Source organism: Strigops habroptila, chromosome 10 (assembly GCF_004027225.2).
Source record: "Strigops habroptila isolate Jane chromosome 10, bStrHab1.2.pri, whole genome shotgun sequence".
Classification (NCBI taxonomy): domain Eukaryota; kingdom Metazoa; phylum Chordata; class Aves; order Psittaciformes; family Psittacidae; genus Strigops; species Strigops habroptila.
Genome location: NC_046359.1, coordinates 38,989,704 through 39,011,014, shown reverse-complemented (window position 1 = coordinate 39,011,014; position 21,311 = coordinate 38,989,704). Strand labels below are relative to the sequence as shown.

The 21,311-nt window shown below is 36.7% G+C and overlaps 1 protein-coding gene across 1 annotated transcript in view; it reads right to left on the bottom strand.

The window, feature by feature from the left end:
- USH2A (usherin) overlaps positions 1–21,311 on the bottom strand; it is a 367,116-nt gene that overhangs the window by 143,681 nt on the left and 202,124 nt on the right. Inside the window, exon 37 of the mRNA XM_030499989.1 lies at positions 8,753–8,932. Within this exon, the coding sequence (XP_030355849.1) occupies positions 8,753–8,932 (180 nt within the window). The remainder of the gene's footprint in view (positions 1–8,752; positions 8,933–21,311) is intronic.

Sequence of the window (21,311 nt, the reverse complement as noted above, 5' to 3'; positions counted from 1 at the left end):
AAGACTGTTTTTCCCCCCTCCCTTGTAGTAGTTTCAACAGGACAGATGGGCAGTAGTCTGCCTTCTCTGCTTATGAACCCAAAAATTAGCACACTGCCTGGCAAGTGGGAGATGGGAATGTTAGTCATTTTAGAAGGCATAATCCAGATCTCTCTTTTTTGGCCAGTGCTCTGAGACGAGCTGTGACAGAATAGGAAAATCTGGTCCACCTAACAGTGGCAAAAATCCTTAACTTTTTATGGATTGGTCCCCCACCAAAAATAGCATTTCAATTGAAAGAAATATGATCCAGGTGTTATCCACTGAAGCAAAATATTTAATATTTAAGGTGAATAAAAAGCAATTCAGAGAAGCCTATTCACACATGGAAATAATTGTGTGAAATATACAATTGAGTTATCTGATAAAAGGGGGAGAGGATCACAACCTTTTATACTCCACCCATCCACACAGGATGTTCTAGATACTCTTCACAAATAAACCATTTACATGAATTAACTCTTGGCTTCATTTCCTTGGATAATGCTGAAGAACACATAAATCCACTGCAAATGGTGGAAGTGTGTCAATATATAACAATGAATAATCTGTTCCCAAGTATTTTTACTGAAAAGACCTTGGCTACTGTCTTCTTGTTCAACATTGGGTAGCCTAATTGATTAAAAGCCTTAGTAACACCATTACGTTTTATTCAAACCCAAGCCAGGCTGTCTGGGTTTTGCCTTATATGCCACAAGACATGTCACAACATTTACTCCAATTGGCACATAAAATTCACCCTATGTTGAGGTCAAAGAAATACCTTGGCAACATTTATTCTCTACAATACAGATTTTCTTCAATCTTTTGACAAAAGGTAAAGAGGCGGGGAAAATCTCCTCTCCTTTGTTCATTTTTAAAACACAGACTGAAAGGGCTAAATCTCCATCACAGAAAATTTACAGCTGATTAATTCAGATTACAACCATCAGGAGCTTCCTGTTGAATTTTTTGGACAGCACTATCAATTTCTTATGTGCTGTCCAACCCTTTCAGACAGGCTTTTTAGTATGTAAGAGCACTCACAACTTTGGTAAAAGGAAAAACAGAGAAAAGAGAAGTATTCTTTCTTTATAGAATGCAATCTCTTTACTCATTCAATTTCTTTTCATTCTACATGTTCTGTTAGAGCTGTTTAAATAATCTAAAATCAGTCAACCTAAATTCACGTATCTTCTGTGTACATAGTGACTGCATTCAACTATGGTCACACTCTTCATGGAGAGGCAATCCCCCAGTCTAAGCTGAGGGACAAGAAGGAAGGCTGACAAACTTTCTGACATGTATATTACACTTCTCAGCATGAGGATGAATAAAAAACACCTCTTTTACCTTCCCTCGCCAACACAATGCCTGTCTTTCTGTCTATATATAAAATGGGAATAAGAATCCTTAGTCACTTTAGAAGCCTACTGGAAAGCTGAATTAGTAAATATTTGGAAAAATCATAAAGTACATCAGTATAAAAAATACTAAGAATTAACATAATTCAATACTGGGTGTATCCCACCACAACATGAAATACGTTAATTCCCTTTCTCTCTTATTTTACTAACTGGAATTAATTGAAGACCATACTATTTCTTTGTCAGAAGAATAAATAAGACCTACATACAAGTCCAAAGAAAAAAAAAAAAAAAAGACAAAATCCAGCATGCATGCATGAACATTTATACATTAATATATCAATCACATACATATTTGTATGTGTGCATCTGCATAATTTCTTTCTTTTCAGAAAGAAAAACACCATGAGGAAAGTCTGTCAAATGTCAGGAATCACTGAGGGCTGTAGACACGTACGATCACCTTTGTTGTAAGAAAGAGAGTAGCATATGACAACTGTGCATTATATGGACACCAGAGGAGAAATAGTGACTCTAATGACTGATTCTCACTTACCTTCCCTTTTCCCTCCCTTTTGGTCTTTATAGAGAAGCTTATTTCTCCTTAGGTATTCAGCCAACTAGCCCAAACATAACCTGAGAGATGATACATAATAAGGAGCACTATACTAGGAAAAAGTCAAACATAAAACACCACCAGAACAAATAATTAACTATACGGAGGAAAAATGCTTCATGATAAGCAGGCTGACTTCCACAGTCCAGATGCTTCAACTGCAGAAAACCAAAGACCAAAACAAAAACAACCACCAAAAAACAACCACCAACCCACAGACATTTGCCTTACTGACAGTTAATGAAAATGCCATTTTATTCTGGAAACTATAGGGGCAGGAGTTGTCAAAAATAAATATAATAAAGTGAGCTTTTTAGAAAAGCAGTGCAAATCATTGTAGCAAAGTAACATAAAAATTGATCCAATTCCTAATACTTGCATCTATCTGGAAAACAGTTATAAAGAAAAAAATCATGGTGTGATTTTTCACATCTTCTGTATGTTTTCACTAGGAATTTCAATGTCATTTTACTGTAGAAAACCTTCAATAGAACCACCTAATTTATCACATGGAGAATGTTGACTTTAATTAGAGTATTGAACAGTCTGGTTCAGATTTACAAAGAATAAAAAAAAAAAAAAAAATCCCAACCATGAATAATATCAAAATTATTTAAAAAATTCATACTTCATCTAAATTGTGTCCTTTTATACGTACTATTGAAATTGCTCTGAAATAGGTTTATATGATGGTAGGTAATCATTTTAAATAATGATCTGCTGCTAAATTCCACAACAGCCCATTTTCCCCACTGCTATATATTCTTCTGTTTTTTAGAAGTACAATCAAGCTGTAATTTCCAGCACGAAATCTCTACCACAGATTTCTTCTAAGAGATTTTAAGTACAGCCTGGACCTCATGCTAAGCCTAAGATTTTGGAAAGACTTGGAAAGAGACCTCTACTGAGGTTAATTGCTGGCTTATAGATGATCATTTGGTGATTTCAATCTGTTCCACAGTTCTCCCTTTCTCAACTGGCACTCTCCAAGCAAGGAAAAAAATCCATGTTCTTTAAGGCAACTAAAACTGCAGTTTTGATCTTCTTGCTCTGTTTCATGCAGCTCCAGAAGGCAGAAAGCAGCCTAAGAGCTGATAAATACAGGCGACGTATGTTGGGAGCATAGAAACAGTACAGCCCTAACTATGGGATATCTGCCTAGCCCCAAAAAGACGGGGTGTGGAGACAAAGGGAAGGAGGCAATCATAGTTGGAGTGTCATTGCCTTCTGGCACTCTCCAGTTTTATGAGTAGGGACTTATACTAAGGCCCAATTTAAACCAACCTTGAGGCAGTCCTTTATGATGTGTGGAGTTAGGCCGAGCCTCAACTCACTGCAATTTAGGGAAGTGGGCACCTCTGTGCCTCCCGTTGCTGGAGTCTGAAGACACAACCTTTCAGGAATGAGACTTACTTCTCGCTTCTCTTGCCACCCAAAACACCCACTCGAACCCAAGAATAGGCTCAGTATGAGCTCACTGCAAGATGTGCTGAACAGACTGGGAGAGGGGAATAGAAGAAGAAAGTAGAACTAATGAAAATGACAATCAGTTCAATACTGCAGAGGTTAGAGAAGAATTATTGTTTCATTAGAACAACTCCCAGTTTTCCACACAAACAGTTTTGCAGTCCTCCTCTTATATCCCCATGAAATCATCTTTCTGGACAAAAAGAACTGGAATGGACAATTTACACAGCTTGCTGCTGACATTCTTTAATTAGCTAAGTCATTAATGAGAGATGTAGGAGAGCTGTTTCCCCTCCCTACTCTATTCTGCTCTCTCTCCTTAAACTACCTCTAGAAAAGATATGGTCACAAATTTTCATTAAGAACTTTCTGTTAACACTCCCCACCTCATCCCTGACAACTTGTTCACAACAAGTTTGTTTAAAACTTCCTGTTCTTCATCAAAATCGGAGATCATATTATTCTGAAGTTAGAGACATATGCAAATTGTTGAGGATTTGGAATTGTTTTAAATATCTTTTCGCAATGAATATAATAGATTGATGTGAGCAGCCTTTTTTTTTTCCTAAACTTCCTTTCATTTATTTTTTTCATTTTTAAATTCTGTTTTTACTAACCTAACTTTACAAGAAGTGACATAAGAGAATGGAAAAGAAAAATGGAAAAGAAACAGAAGATATACAACATAAAGAATACTGTTGGGTTTTAGTCTGAGTCTACAGGAAAAAGAAAGAAAGGAAAAAGGCAAGAATAAACAAAAAAAGGTCTCAGAAATACCTGAAATTTGAAGTAAATTCTCTCAAAACAAGTTTTACAGTGTGACTCTTAGTGTGATACTGAGCATTATGGAAAACCAAGCCTGTGTCACAGGGAAAAACTCCAACATATTCAGGTTTGATTTTTCTTCCTAAATAATTCTGGCCTAACAGCATCCATTTGTTTCGTTTACTGAATATTCATTCATCTAAGGAGGCCTGTTGGCTTCCATGATCAACCTTCATGACCACTTTCAGATGTGAATATAAGCTGTATGATGTGATTGTTTGCATAATTAGATCAATGATTCTACAGTCAGGTTCAATATCCAGCCTCAGAGGTGTTGCTGCCTAAACTAACAGTAGCTAAAATCCTCTGGTTGCAGGACACCATCCTCTGTAGATGTTGAACAAACATCGACAGCCACAACTATGTAGGCTCACTTTTTGCTGCTGGAAACTGGCCCAGGCTTGTAGGCAGAGCTATGCAGCATCCCATACACAAACAAGGGACCAGCAAAGGGAAAGTTCTTAAGAGTCCAAGGCAAAATCTGACATACTAGACATTTCTATGTTGTGCAAATCACAGACAGAGCATAGAAACAAATAACATACTCCATAAATTATGGCAGAGATTAAAGATACCCTTCATTGCTTAGGCAAATATTTTCTTTCAGAGTAGAAATATTTTCTTTCAGTATTCAGTATTTCTTTCAAATATTTTCTTTCAGAGTAGGCTCTTTCCAGAGCCTTTTGTGTTTTACATAGGAAATATGTACCAATTCTTCGAGACTTTTCTGTAGATAAGTCAGCACCAAGTAAATGGTTTGCAATCCCCAACACAAACAAACACACAAAGACAACTCTGCAATGTGATACAGATTTACCATCCACAGCGAGCCTCATACCTCTTGTCATTACTTGGGAATCTAGTCCTTTTATGTGCTTTGGAGGTAGTGATTGAGCCTCCACCTTCCTGCTTCCCATCTGATATGCAGTTTGTCTCTCTTTGCTACCTCTTTTACATCTATTTTTTCAACATAATCTTTCTTTCTACTCACAGGACTTCTTATTTCCTTACATACTAGGGCTCTTGTGGTTGAAGGAAGTGAACAAATAGACTTAACTGGAGTATAAGCTATTAACTGTAGTCACTGCAACTTTCTTTGCTGATAGCTTACCATCGCTTATTACTAAGCAATCCTAAATTAATAGGGTCCTCTATGTGCCACTACACCAGAAACAGCACTCAATAAGAAGGAAAATAAATAACCAAGGACTCAATACAGAAGATTTTCTCCCAGATTTTTTCAATTTTACATCCTCTGTACCAATTCAATTCATTTACCTAATTCGATTAATTCTAAAACAATTTGTTCTCCAGATCTTTTACTGGCTGGCATCCTCAAATTAATGTGAAGCACTGGCTAGTACGTTATTTTTTACAACTTCTACCAAAGCAGTTTAGGACCAGATAAATAGAACAAATTTATTCTTTCTGGAGAAAATCTAAAACTCTAAAAAATTTACTTCTACCTATGCGGTATGAAATTTGTCACTAATCATTTTAAACTATGCCCTTTTATGCTTCTTCCATCTCTTTTAGCTTTCTATGCAGTTCTTTGATGTAACAACGACAGTTTCAGAGAAGATTTCAGTTCATCTGGAAAAAAAGGTTTAAGTCTTGAGGCAAAAAGCAGTGTATTTAAAATTTATATACTCCATAATGCCTTTGTTCTGAACTTGAACATCCTGAAAAACTTCTACGCTTTCTTTTGCCTTCCGACTCTGAAGATCATTTGTTCTCATGGTTTCAGCTTCTTATTATGCAACAGTGACTTTAACTGGTGGTTCCAGCATTTAAGTACATGCACAGTCATGGCTGACCCTTTCTGATCAATTGCCAATCCATACAGGTTTGACTGATAAAAGAGCCAATTAGATTTAAGCAAATTAAGGGACATCACCAATGTCAACCACTTATTAAACTAAATGCTGAATTCCATGCATACAAAACACTAATGCACCAAGTCCTATTAAGAGTTGAAATCCTAACCCCATTAGTAACTCCAGACCACTACAGGGTAAGGGTCAAAAGAAAGTTTCATATTTATGGATTAACATTAGGATTCAGTTTTTATTTTTTTAATCTTTCCAAGAACTCTTGAACCTGCACTGCAATTTTAGTCAAGAGCTTAGGTAAAATAAATGCCTTATTTCTAAGATTTTTTTTTTTAAGCGTTGACTTTAAGTGTGGCAAATCAGCTTGATGAGAAATGAAGGTATATTCAATCAGGTACCATTAAAGATTTGGTGTGCTTTCTATCATGCGCAATATCTTTGAAGTAAAAAAAAAAGAAACTAAAGAAATGCATGTTAAAAGAAATTTTGTATCATAATTGTGACCCGCAGTAACTTCAGAACGGAATACTCTTTTGTCCTCTATCACTCTCTCTCTCTCGCATAGTCTTCCAACAAGCTTCACAAAGCACTCCCCACAATTCAAACTTTTGAGAGAGATTTTTTTGTTATCTTTGAAAAGACAATGCTGTATTTTAACTCTCATTAAAAGGCTGTGGATTTGTACATATTGAGCCCTCTTTCACTCTGTGCTCGAACAAAGTCAAAGTAAAATCAAAGTAAAATCTCAGCCACTAAAGTAAAAAATAAAATTCCTTCTGGTTTTATTAGCATCTAGATTTTGTTTAATGATTTACAAAGTGTTTGTAAAGTGTTTGTGAGTGAAGGCACTGAATACAGCACAGTGTAAAATTACCATTACACTGATAATTTAGCATGCAATGCAATTGTATGGAATCCAAAAAGTCATCATCATAAACATCATGATGGCAAAGTAAACGTACATTTGCCTAGATATACACGTGTGTGCGTGTCTGTATGTGCACACACATATAGTGAGAGTACTCTCATATGCACTGCTTCATTTATTATTCATTTCACTACAGATCACAGTCCACTGGACAATAGTATGGAAGATTTCTTTAATAACTCTCAGTGCTAATTTAATTCTACTTAAACACACATATCCTAGTGAATGCCACATGCTTTTCAGCATGATTTTATGTGTAAATCAGGATAATATGTTTTCAGATCATTAACTAAAAGGAAGCATGAACTAAAACCTATTTAATCAATGAGGTATTGCTTTTAAACTACCACAAGGTCATAAAAAAGATAATTTCAAAGCTATAAGTTTTCTAATTGTAATCAACAACAATCTAATGATGAAAGAAAGTGTATCTTAACGGCTGTCATAAACTTGTACACATCCTTGCCCGTCTATAAAGATCCTTTACCTTCTCCTTTGGTAAAATTTTCACTACCAAATTTTGTTATTTCTACATGCAAAATTGAAGTGTGACACTGGGATTAGAAATCTCAGTGTCTACCTTGTCAGTGTTAAGAAAGCAGTAAAACAGTTTTATTGTTATATGACAATATACGTTTGTTAATATTAGGTGTAATTTGGCAATCAGATTAGAAAAGTAGAAAATCTTCAGGGAATTTACCTTTTCTGTATTCCTCAGTAATGCGTCATACAGACTCTGCATTTTATTTGTTCACTTTTCAGAAACTGTTTTGTTGGTTTGGCCCCAAAACCAATCCACATATTTAAAAGCAAACTGTTCCAAGTGTAACTGTACTTTTAAGCTGTAAGGTTTATGGGATATTTTGGTTTGCTTGTTTTTCTTTGCCTTTTTTCTTTATTTTACTTTCAAATGGTATGTCAATCTACACTATTCCTGATCATCAGCTCCAGCTGCACGTCTCAAGATCAAGTTGAGCTCTCACATTAAAATTCAAAATTGCCTTAAATTCATTGTTTCCACTGGCATTTATTCAACAAAAGCTAATTCACTAGGATGTCCATGAAAAGAGAATGCAACAGGAACACCTATGCATCAGCTATAAATATAAGCTTTCATAAAAAAGATTGAAAATAAAAATAGAAAAAAATTGTGCACAGTGTTTAGGGAGTACTTGCTCAAGTCTTTTATTTGAAGTTTTAATGAAGATAACATCCAGAGTGGCTTGGATCCTCATTCGCTGTAAAACAGCACATTGCAATTTACTCTCTTACAGCTACACAAGTTAGTGGATTCTGGCTTGATATTTTATCTAAGTCTATCCAGTAAGACCTCTTTGTCAGCACTTGCAACTTTTATTCTAAAACAGATTACAAAATGCAGGTGACGGTTTCTATATTCTTAGATTAGCCACTCATGATAGAATATAGCACCATTCACAGAAAAAGGAATGAAGTATATAGTGCGCTTCTAACCTACATTACATGTTCATGATACAACTACCTATTTTCATTCTCTAGTTCTTAAACTAAAAATGTGACAAACTAGAAGTTGAAAAGAACAATTTTGTTAGTAAGAACTACTAATACAAACATATTCTTCTGAACTTCCATTCTTCACTCACAATAATAAATAATGTTTTGTTCAGCAGATTATTTGGTAATTGTTACACGCACAGGAAAAGCACTTTTTCATACTTACCTCCTGGAGGCATGACTACTGTTACAGCATCACTTATCAAGCTGCCCTGGCTGTTAGAAGCATTCACTTGTACTGTGTAGTTAGAAAATGGAATCAGTCCTTTAATGGGTACCCATACATGGGATTCGTTGCTGCTGCATAACATCCGAGTACCATTCACAATAGAATAATTAGCGTTAGCTGTTAGAAAAAAAGAAGGGGTACAGGGAGAACAAATGTTAGACCATGCAACTGCTACAATTCACTGTCTTTATGAACCAAGTCTTATTTCTACTTCAATTAAAAGTTGCCATTGATACCAATAACACCAAAATAAAATGGCCTATTTGGAAAAAATACTATTCACCGTTTTCTCCTTCTTTTGCCAACAGTTTGTGGTACTTGGAAACTAAATGAATCAAACATACAATTACAAAGCTGACTGCTATATACTGCAAATAGAAGCCAGCTTTCAGAAATTACTTCTATTCTAGAACAGTTTGTGATAACTGAAAATTCAAAACATTAAGGTTAATTTTTATGCCTATGAAAGACTAGTAAAACTTTTTGAATTCACTAGAAAATTGCTTACCTTAGGAGTAACAAGCTAACTGCTTACATAAGAATTAGTCATCTGCAGTAAGACACACATACTTTCCAGCATGGCCTGCCGTCTTCTCAATGATAAAACAAGGATTTGAAGCATTCAGCTATCAGCTGACATTATCAGAGGACACCACAGCTACCTACATGTCCTTTACAACCCTTTGAAGATCTCAAACTCAAGATAAGACAATATTCTACCCTACAAAAATAATAACAACAAAAAAAAAACCAAAGACCAACCCTTTCTAAAATACTGGATGAGTAAGATTGGAAAATAATAATAATAATAATAAAAAATGTATGTCAAGTGACAACTTTTTTGACTTGATGAAGATTTCACTCACATATCTCAGAATAAAACTGAAAGATTATCCAATATTTTGAACATATTAAGTGCTATATAAATGGTTAATATTATTACTACTACCCACCATGCCATGGAGAGCTCTCACATTGAAATAGATGGAAATGTTGCATTACAAACAACAGCAGAACCACACAAGTCTGAGACCACAGGTATGAGGATGAGATTAAACAGAATATAACTATTAATAATATCTTAAATTAATTAAGGCATTGTCATGGGCAGAAGATCGAACATTCACATCTGAGTCCTCTACAAAATCTAAATAAGACGTAAAAAAAAAACAACTTAGAAACTCTCTTTTAATTATTTTCTTAGCTGAAACTCACTGGGTTTACTAATTTTTCTGCAAGTTTCAAATGAACTGTTAAAACAGAAATGCTATTAAACCTGAAACAGTTTCTCAAATATTCCATATTTGTATGAGGTGCACTAACGTGAATATACAGTATACTTCAGTCATGCTTACATTACATTTTACCATGGATGAGTGAGCTGGACTCTCCTCTAATTTGAGGATTCCTATAAACAATCTGTGATTCACTTATGGTACAGGTCCAAGCTATTCCACGATATGATGTTCACATTGATGCATAAAGGGTGTTTTCAGTTATTCTGCTAGTAACATATGGAAAAATTACTTTCTGAGGTTTTGGGGAGGGGGATAGCTTTATAAATCTGCCCTGTAGTCTAGTTCCTCGTCACTCAAATTCAACTTGGGTTACACCATGCCACAGCACCAGACTACCCGAACAGATGACAGCTGTGTGAATGCAGAATAACTTCACGAAAACTGATGGATTTATTTTGGTTTTCACTGAATTTTGCATTAGCCTGAGAGACTCCATTTTATAAACAGCAATGGGGGCAAAGCTTCTCATCATGCAAGAACCACCACCACGTTTTACACATTCCACATAGAGACATACCAGTTCTGCAGAAGCAAAGTTATTTTGTCTGAGATTACTCTTATGTCCCCAGCCAACAGTACAAACATGCCTCTGTATTACCTGATCTTAGCTCTTAAACTGTATATCTAAACCCTCCTTCTACACATTTGTGAAACTGACCCAATGTGAGATTTTTCCCATTATCTATCACGGTTTTTCTGTGCACCTCCAGGCAGACCGTGACGTACTATTTGTGAAGCACACCCAACAACGTGTGCCTGTCCTAAGCACCCACTGTTTTGTTAATAACAATAAAGCCATTAGAAATGGCCAACTGACATGGATTCTGAAGGTCCTTAAGGACTTGGCTGGCTGTGAAAAGAAATGCATTCTTTAAATGTTTCACCTATAATGTGAAGGAAAGATTAAAAATCCAGTGTCGATAGATCAAGCCACACGAGATAGATACAAATCTCAAGCATAAAAGTAGGGTCCCTAAGAGCAATTTATGTGCTCAATTCATGAGCAAATTAAACTTTTTCTGTCTATGGTACAGTTTTAACATGTTAATATATTTATTCTCATCCACCTGAGCCCAGAATGAAAGCAAGTACTTCTTCTGATGATATTTTTATTTCACTATTAATCTTTCTTCCAGTGGCTAAGTATATTGTATTTTTAAAAATATAGTTTTGAGTAACAGGAAAAGAATTAAAAGGATAGCACTCCATTCCAAGTTGCCTGAATAACAACATTAATATACAGTAATTATACAATTAGTTGTAACATTAAATTCTAGTTATAGCAGAGTGATTACTCGGCAATTATAAGAAGTATATAATTACTCAATAATTAGGAGAAGTATGTAATTACGTAACCATTTTATTCAGGTCAAAAATGAACGTGCAAATTCACAATGAGATAGACAACATAGCAGTTCAAAATGTTTCATTGCTTCTAATAAAAAGCTGAGGAGTACTTGCGAGTTTCCTAACCTGAATTTTACCTGGACAAAAGCGATTTTATCCCAGTTCCCAGCCAAGGCAGTTACTGCTACTGGCAAGTAAAATATTTGAAGAATATTTTTTAAATGCAGATCTCACTAGGGATGAGATGCAATATGCAGCTTTGCCACTTCTCACTGCTTGAACTTTGCTTTCAGTGGGCTGGAAAATGCAGACACATAGGTTCAGCCTGACAGAAAGTCATACAGCGATAACCCTGTCGTATCACCCTGTGCCATTCCTGCCTAGACTGCTTCAGTGTGGACTCTATTTGTGAGCAGAAGTCGATGAGACCTCTCTTCTTCCATTTTTCATGTGTGTTTTTCTCTCCATCCTGCTCACAAGGTCTTACTGTAACCTACCAGCAATTCTGCCACAGATCTAAACAGCAGCTGCCTCAGATGCTGGTAAAGTCCTAAGAGTCATTGTTTTACTTAACACAAGTGGTTTCTACCAGCGTATCTCCGTGTTCCTGCACATTTCTCTCTTGTAACTCCTGCCATGAACAGTCACCAGCACTCCAATAAGCAAGATTCCCTCAAGACACAGCTAACATGAACAACCTAACTAGGACCTAACTTAACAACCTAAGGAAGCAGAAATCAAACTCCCAGAACTGGCTCACCATGTCCTTCAACAGTTAGACACTCCAGCACCAAAGGATGAGTTCAGATGGAAAGATGCTCAGAGCCACTATTTCCTATAACCTCACAAAAAAGACTAAACCCTTTGCAGATATAAAAGGCTACCCCATGCGTCTTTCCATATTTCTGCATCTTGATGGGCTTGTTGTTTTACTAGCCTTTGTACTCATAAGGCTCTCCATATTTCCCCCTGTGTTTCTGCGGGATTACTTTGGCTAGGCCCGGTATTTGAGAAACACCAGTTTGTTCCTAGTTTATAACAGATCAAAGTACCTCAGTGTTTCAGGAAAACATCCAAATGAAGAAAGTACAGCTAAAGAACATCCATATCCATACTTAAAAACTATGTATACTTGAAACAAAGGCAAGTAATATAACACGCTTATGTAAAAAAGATATATGAATACAAGCTCCATTAAAAATCATTGTTTAAAAGTGCTAAGCTTCACACAGCACTCTAGCTGGTGAATATTTGTGTTTGAAGGTTTACTATGCTTTTGGGTGGACCCTTTGAAAGGGGCTCCCAAAGCAGCTGCACATTCCTGTTACTGACTACCCCTGTAAATAGGTGAATAAAGCTCCTGTGGCTCAGTGGTGCGTAAATTACTGCTGTCCTGGGTCCGTCATCCTGTGGGGTTCACTAGATTGAAATAACATAAATGGGTATCCCTTTTCCATTCTTGTTATAATCATTGTCACAAGAATTTTAATGCCTCATATATTCCCTAATTTTTTCCTGTGTGCTGTACTGCTCTGACCTTTTCAATATTCTGTACTTTGACTGGCTGGCGATTTCAAGTTCTCTCCTTTTTACAGCCTTATTAACTTGTGGGAAAGAGGTGAAATGGACAGCCAATCGGAATAGATAATATTGCAAAGGTCACAGTAGTACAGTATAGTATCAGCAGACACAGAATCCTGTATATTAGTCATTAGTGTTCTGATATCTTATTCATGTGACAAAGGTTGTAAGGAGCGCGGGAAATGGTACAACATGAAACTATTCTCATGACAAAGACTGCAATGGGGAAAGGAAATAATACAAACTGAATGCATTCATCTCACCTTTAAAAACTAGGCATTTTTTCCCAGAATTTGACACATTCAAAGGTACTCTGTCTTGATGGTTTTTAAGGAAAGATGTTTCTTTTTTATGTATTAAGCAGAAAAACTTCATGTTTCATATATGTGGGCAAATACCAAATACTTCTATTACTACCACTGCATTTGTGACTATTAAAGTAATAAGTTTAAACATTACCAGTCTAATGTGTCGGTATCATAAACCCACTGACAGAACTATACTGCTGACTTCAGGCAGCAAGGAGGCTGTGCTTGTGAAAAATGTTACTGGGTGCTCATGGGCTTTTCTTTCCCTAATCATCAAAAGCTAGCTGTCATTATACAGAACTTCCTTATACTTCTCTATTGGTATTCCTATGGGACTTCAATAACTGAGCCACCTTAGTAAAATAGATTTCTACCTCTTTGTATTTGAGGTGTCCTAGAAATTGGCTGACTGCTTGTCTTGTCCCCAGAGTTGTCTGAATTTAAATTATAATACAGGACTGTAGTTTGTGAAATGCAGAGAAATTTACACCTAAAAGGTAAAAACAGGTAAAAAAGGTAAAAAAGCCTGAAACTCTTAAGTCTTTACCATCACAAATGTTTAACGAGCCATCATTTTCTTTTACTATCACTATTTCAAGATAATGTGAGAGTTCTATCACAAAAGTACACTACATATTGTGTGCTACTACACGCCAATGGTATTTTTTGAGTGACTTTATGGCTTTGTGTCATGCTCTGAAATATTATTACCAATCTATACTGCTTCCATTATGTACATACAGGTCCTTATAACCTCTTCTACATTAAAGAGCATGTTGCTCCATGGTATTCAGACAGGTAGAGGCAGAACTATTACCACTGTAGAATACTACAGAAAAAACAAGGGTAGCAAAAATTCACATCAAGGAACAGTTCATATGAGACTCTAAAGAATTAAACAAAGATTACTTAGTAAACTAGCACAAACACAGTTATTTTTATGCTTGTTTTATATGTGTGTAAGCATACAGAGTTTAAGCATTAGCCACAGAAGAAGTTCATGTCAGAAGAGCAAAATTTGAGAGAGCTTGTCTTGAGATATACAGAATTTTCATAAAAATAGAAACTTACAATGAGTCTTGCAATTGAATCTGTCTCATTCAGACCTTCCAGCTAAAATACTGTATTCAGTGTAGTGTTAAATACCTGCTGTAAGTATATTAATCTGTACTTTAACTCACTTTGCTGCAGCAGTACAAAGGGGCATCAAGTCCTGGACCCCTCTGAACACTGTGCTAAGTGTTGTAGCAACACACTACAAGAGCTCAGTCCATGACCTAAAGAAATGAAAAATAGGCTGAGGCCACCCAACTCTGCAAAGCATTCTATGAGTAGAACCAACTTATGTGGATTTCACACAGGCTTCCAGTCAGCAAGTGCTCTTATGCCAGCATGAATACCCCAAGGGACATAACATCACATTGTCTAGCAATCACCAGAAAGCATCAAATAGAAAAAATGTTAGCTGTACTTGTGATGTTAAGTTGATGACTGAGCATATAATCATTGATTTTATCCATTTTGTTTGAGGGGCTTTAGAGACAAATGATAAGATTTTATAAAGTTTGTTTCACAAGAGATTTTACACACTAAGAAAAAAAAGGCAGAAACAATTAGTTTTAAAATCTTCAAGTTTGTTTTTCCCTGGTTAGAACATTCTTTCTCTAGCTGCAGCAGTACATAAATGGAGATTATCACAGTATCTGGTTTCTGAATCTATGCCCATAATTCATGGATGCCAATAAGAATTTTCCATTCTCCAGGGACACTATCAGAAGGAGACTAGCTAAACACACAGAGCAGAACTGGGAGTCTCAAATCCATAATCAAATATCTAGATTGATTGTGTCACTTGCACTTGTATTGATTTCAATTGGACCAGCTGACCCAAGGGAATAATAAAAATGTGGAATAAAACTGATTTATGAGAACAAAATAAATCCTTTTGTGAGTGGTAATGAATTGGTACTATTTAACCCTTTCAATCACAAAGGGAGAACACTTTATTTTTTCAAAATGCTGAGTTAGCTGGAAGAAGTCATATAAAAAAAGTCAATACTGTCAAATGTCATTATACTTAGTTGTAATACTCTGGAAGGAATGAAGCTCTAAACTTGATCTAGGATTTTTATTTGACATAAGGCATTCTTTTGGCTTTTCCAGTCACCTTACATGAGGCATCGTAAATGATGCACCTGTAGATTGAAAGAACCACAGAATCACTCAGCTGAGTGTTGTACTTATTTATAGAGCAGCTCCCTCTAGCCTATTTAGAGTAAAAACAGGTAGAGTAACATAAATGACCCTATCAACTGCACACAATCATCATTTATAGAGGATGACCAATCATAGTATCTTGATCTTTCTGGTACAACACTGGAAAGTTACACAGTCAAAACCTATTTGATTCCCCTTTATACAGTTCAAATAAAAACTTAATTAAAGCCTGTCAAATCCCAGTTTTCATCGTGCTTTCTCTACCTGAGAATACCTATGGGGTTTACATTAGTCTCTAGAGAAGCATATTTGCTCAAAACCAACACAGCCAAGTATCCAAATGCAATTTCTTCATCTGTGCAAGCTCTAGTCAGATTATATATATTTGCATGTCATGTATTTACATTGTTGACACTAATCATTTTGTGTCCAAGGTCATAAATTGTTCTCTGCTTTTAGGATTTACCACAGATACCTAAGCACTGTCAATGTAGCCTCCTCCGCCTTCGTGTGGATAAAAACTCTGGAAGACATTCATTAACTAAAAGACTGTTCTCGTAGGAGAACTGATTGGCAAATTCCTTTTTACTCAATACTGTTTACCAGCACCATCTCCAGAAGATTCCCTAGACTATTCCAAGGGAGCAGGGATAGTCTCAGAGACCATCCTGCTATTGGCAGTCACTAGAAATTTCAGCCTGCAAAGAACTGATAATATATTCCTCACAGAAATAGGGTTCAGCCTTACATTCTGCTTTGTAACATGAAAACCATCACACAGTACAATATAGAAACAGACCAGTGTATATGTGACAAAAATGTAACTATGTGAATAGAGATGCAGAACATCAATTAAAACATTATCATCTGCAGTCTGATGCTACTCTTCACCAAAGAAACCGTCCAATGTAGAAAATAGAGAGAGACTGTCAACCAAGGAACAGAAAAGAAAAACATAGCTGGTACTGAAGGAAATCATGCTAGTAGATGGTGTATCGTGAAGCTGTTCAGAATGTGCTGAAGCTTGACTAAATATTACCAAATAATAATCATAAAGTGCATGCAAAACTGAGTTTTCTAGCCATGCAAATCAAACCTTAAATGGCATATTACTCAGTGCCAATATACCTCGAAGTCCTTCTCTAGTGAGCGGATTAAACATGACTGTTTGAAAATGGATCACCCATCCTCTTTGCCCCCACCCCTTTAAACACCTTTAAGGATTACTGAGTTTTATTACTGAGGTTGGTAGCTAAAACTAAAGAGACAGACACACTAAATGGGTGAGGAATGGGATGAAATACGAAAATCTGTTTAAAAAGAGAAAAACTTGACTTGGACAAGCACCTAAGGGCTCCCACAAAAGCATCCTACTTTGGGAGTAGGGAGAGGATTTCTCTGGTGCAGTAGGTGACCATGATGAATATGCCGATGCTGTTGCTCACAGTGGGGATGATTCTTGCCATGCTGTCCCTCTGCCGCTATACACTTTCCATTGCGAACTGCTCAAGCTCTCTGTTGTTCCCATTTATGATGCCATGTGTGCTGTGTGGAATATGTGAACACAGTGCAAGTGTTGCACACTGGTAACTAAACATCTTTGTAGGTATATTAATGGATAATACATATCAAGCATTTAAATCACTATTATCAACTTTATTGTGTACTAGGTTTTGGAAGGTAAAGATATGGTGGTAGGCGGCAATTCTCACTGCATCATAGTGGCTCCCATGAAGATCCTCTGTAACGACAGTATTGGGGTTTTCAGGTGCAAGGCCAGAAGAAAAATAATCCAAGAATAAGAGCATGACAATTTTAACAGAAAATACTTCCAGAGAGGCTCTGGAAAACACTGCCTCAGCAGCTTCAGGGTCCTTAGTATTAGTAACATTAAGGCTAATGTTACTAAAGTACCTTAGGTACTGTACAACAAACTGAAATCCATTAGATATTTCTTTATATATTACAAAGGTAACTGGTAAATTACCAACATCGTTAATGTGTCCACAATTTCTCATATTCACATTCCTGTGGAAAACTGGACCCTTCTTTCAAAATCAAGGATCTCTACTCTCCTTAGGCCAGCTCCTTGAAGAAAGGATTATTTTTCTTATTAGTAATGCCAAATTTTGTGTGCCTATTGTATTAAAAAAAATAAACAAGGATTACTGCTAGGGACTTCAGGTTGCAGAATGCATAAGATTACTGCACAATCCTAAACTACTGGTGTGAAGTTGGGATGACTTTTCCTGTCCTTAATAGATAATGGTCTGTCCCTGGCACAGGAACACATCACATCATAAATATCTTTGGCAAGTGATTAAAGGCAGGAAGAACACAGTCCTGATATTTACCTACTATGGAAAAAGTAGTCAGATTTCTTTAGTACCAGCTTCTTGAATGTTCAGCTACAAAAAAGGAAAGGCTTAAGAACTACTCAACAATAGGAAAAAAAATTAGTTCTTTTTAAGAAATAGCTTGTCTTGAAAATAAATCATATGTTTTGATTTCATACATGGAATGACTACACTGCCATTTTTGAAAGAGAATTTTTCTTGTGAATATTAAAGAACATCTGAACTTGTATCTATTGTCAGGTAATGCATATTCAGTTGCAGCAACTGCAAATGCAAATCTATGCTTAGATATTTATATTTTGAGGTAATTATACAAACTACCATGTCTAAAATAAATTCATTATGAAAATTGGCCTAACAAGTCTCTCGGAAATGTTTTAGTAATTTCTGAAACATGTTTAATTCTCAAAAATTGTTCTTTTTAAATTGTCAGATCTAAATGTAAAACACCCCTTCTTCTGTATCTTTGAAGAAACATCCCACAGACTTTTAATTCTCCATTCTCTACCCTTCAATGCCAGATGAGCTAGGAATTTTAAGGGGCTTCAGTATTCCTCTCCCCACTTCTGCTGGCATATGCAGGTGGCATGTCCTCCCCCAGCAGACATTGCTTGTATGCACTAAGTTGATTCTTAACATATTTGAATTCTGATTGGAGAGTGTACTGAAAGCACTGTGCTAAACCGCAATTATAAGATGAACCTTCTAATAGAAGCCAAACTAATAGATGATCTGTGTTTCGATCTATTTATTTATAGAGATAGCAAATATTAAACTAAAAAGGTTAGATTAACAACATTCTAATGTATATATGCAAAAGACAATTTGTTTATAGATGTAGCAGCTGGGGTTTTTTTTCCTTTTTGCCAGAATATGTTGTATTCTGCTGTCAGAATTCTGCAGTTTGACAAGAGAATGAGCAGGCTGGAAGGAAGCTTTCTGGTACAGCATCTCTAAATAAGCAGAGTTACCAAATGAATAGTTTTCCCTTTACTTAAAATGCCAGATGAACTACATTGCTGAAAAGTAAGAACAGTGGGATGATATGTCAACAACAGAAGCTACAAGTGAAAAAAAAAAAAACCAAACCAAACTAAAAATATTGTACAGTGACTTCTACATTCATGAGCAATGAAGAGTTCTGAGTATAAGCCTGCAACTTCGTGTTGTGAAACTCCCTAAGGACATATAGTTAATTAAGGATTCTCTTTATGTCAAACTTGCATTCAAATGCATCACAACATCCAGGGGACTACAGATTTGGATTCGGGTTTTGTGCTAATGCAGTCATCTGACACAGGTAGGAAGATAAGAATTTCCTCCAACTCGCTCCTCTGGAAAAGAGGCAATACCTGATTCTTCCTGTACAAGAACTTAATTTCAGATATCCAGATGCAATTAAAAATGACCCTGTACATAATCTAAAGCACCCTGAGGGTAAATAGGGCTGAATGAGGAAACTACTTGAAGGAAATAAGTCTGGTTCTGTCACCTTTCTATCCCCCTCAAGTCCTCTGAGAACTGCAAGAGTATCAGATAATTATGAGAACTTTAACTCCACTTAAAGAGAGAAAAGCTGTTTGTGATCTGGTAATACAAGCATTTCATGCCCTGGCCTAACCATTTGCAAAACAAATTCCTCTTTAAGGCTTCTTCCACAGAGGCACCATGATTTAAATAACTTGAGGCACAGCAACTTGCCTCTGCAGGAAAAACAAATTGCCTGAGCATTGCAGAAGCAGGACAGTGCCCTCAATTTCTAAAATCATGTTTGATCCCTATATGCAGTTTGCTGGGAACAAATATTCTCTTGGAAAACATGCACGTATAGATCAGACTGGTGAAACAGACTCAACAAAGCTCCTTCCTGTATTTTAACAAGTACTTTCAAAGGACTGCTGCTAAGTGATGGAGAGTGGCTTGGAGAGCTCCTCTGCCAGTTTCTTCAGCCCTCTTGTGTGGAACCCATTTGTCCCCATAGACTTGTGTATGTCCAAGTGGAGTAGGAGGTCACTAACCATTTCATCCTGGATTACAGGCACTTTAATCAGCTCCTTATCTCTGTCCTCCAGCTCAGGGGACTGAGCACCCTGAGGATGCTAGTCTGACTATTATAGCTTGGGCAAAGGCGGCACTAAGTATCTCAGCCTTTTCCTCATCCTTGGTCACTAGGCTTCCCCTGGTATCCAGTAAAGGATGGAGGTTCTTCTTGGCCTTTCCTTTCATTGCTCATATATTTGTAAAAGTATTTTTTATTATCTTTTATGGCAGTGGCCAGATTTACTTCCAGCTGTGACTTCGCCTTTTTAACATTCTCTCTACATAATGTAGCAACATCCCCGTACTCCTCATGAGGCAACAGTCTTTTCTTCCACAGGTGATAGATTCTCTTTTTCCTGAGTTCCAGCACTATCTCCCTGTTCAGCCAGGTAGGTCTCTTCCTCGCTAGTTTGGTTTTTGGCATGTAGGGACCACCTGCTCCTGCGCCTTAAAGATTTTATTCTTGAAGACTGTCCAGCCTTCCTGGACCCCTTTGTCCATCAGTACTGCTTCCCAAGGGACTTTACTGATCAGTGTCCTAAACAGGCCAAAGTCAGCCCTCTGGAAGTCTAAGGTTTTGCTGACCTTTCTCCTGACTTCTCCACAGATGACTGCAAATTCAACCATTTCATGATCACTTTGCTCAAGACAGCCATCACATCACATCACCCACCAGTCTTTCTCAGTTTGCGAACAGCACATCTAGCCAGGCGTCTCCCTAGCTGGCTCATTCATCAGCTGGGTTAGGAAGCTATCTTCCACACCTTCCAAGAACCTCCTGGACTGTTTCCTCTCTGCTGTGTTGTACTTCCAGCAGACACCTGGTAGGTTGAAGTCTCCCATGCATTATGTAACATTTATATTGGATTCAAAAGTCAGGAATTTGAAGAAATCTGTTCAATTAGAACATTCTCTCTTGCTTTTCTGTATTACAACGTAGTCTTCACTGATGTATTGCTGTTTTTACTGTAAGATGATATATATCCCCCCCCCCCCCCCCAAATACCGACTTTACATCTTTTGAAAATTGCTTAAGATGATCTGGCCTCATTAGAAAAGAGTCTAGAATGAAATACAGCTTACTATAATAGGAAATAACCCATAAGCTCCAAGATTGTTCACTTTAATTCCTACGAGGTATGCATTTTTGTAAAAAACAGCTGGACGGACAGTTACATGGTATCTTAAATACAACGAGTGGCATTTGGTAGAAAAACAGTGTATATAAAATATTAAGAGGCAGACAGAGATATATTTCACATATGTGAAATTTGAAAGATTTGGAACAGAGTAAATAAGGAGCCAAGCCTGGGGACATACACAGAATATTGAAGCATAAGATCAGCTG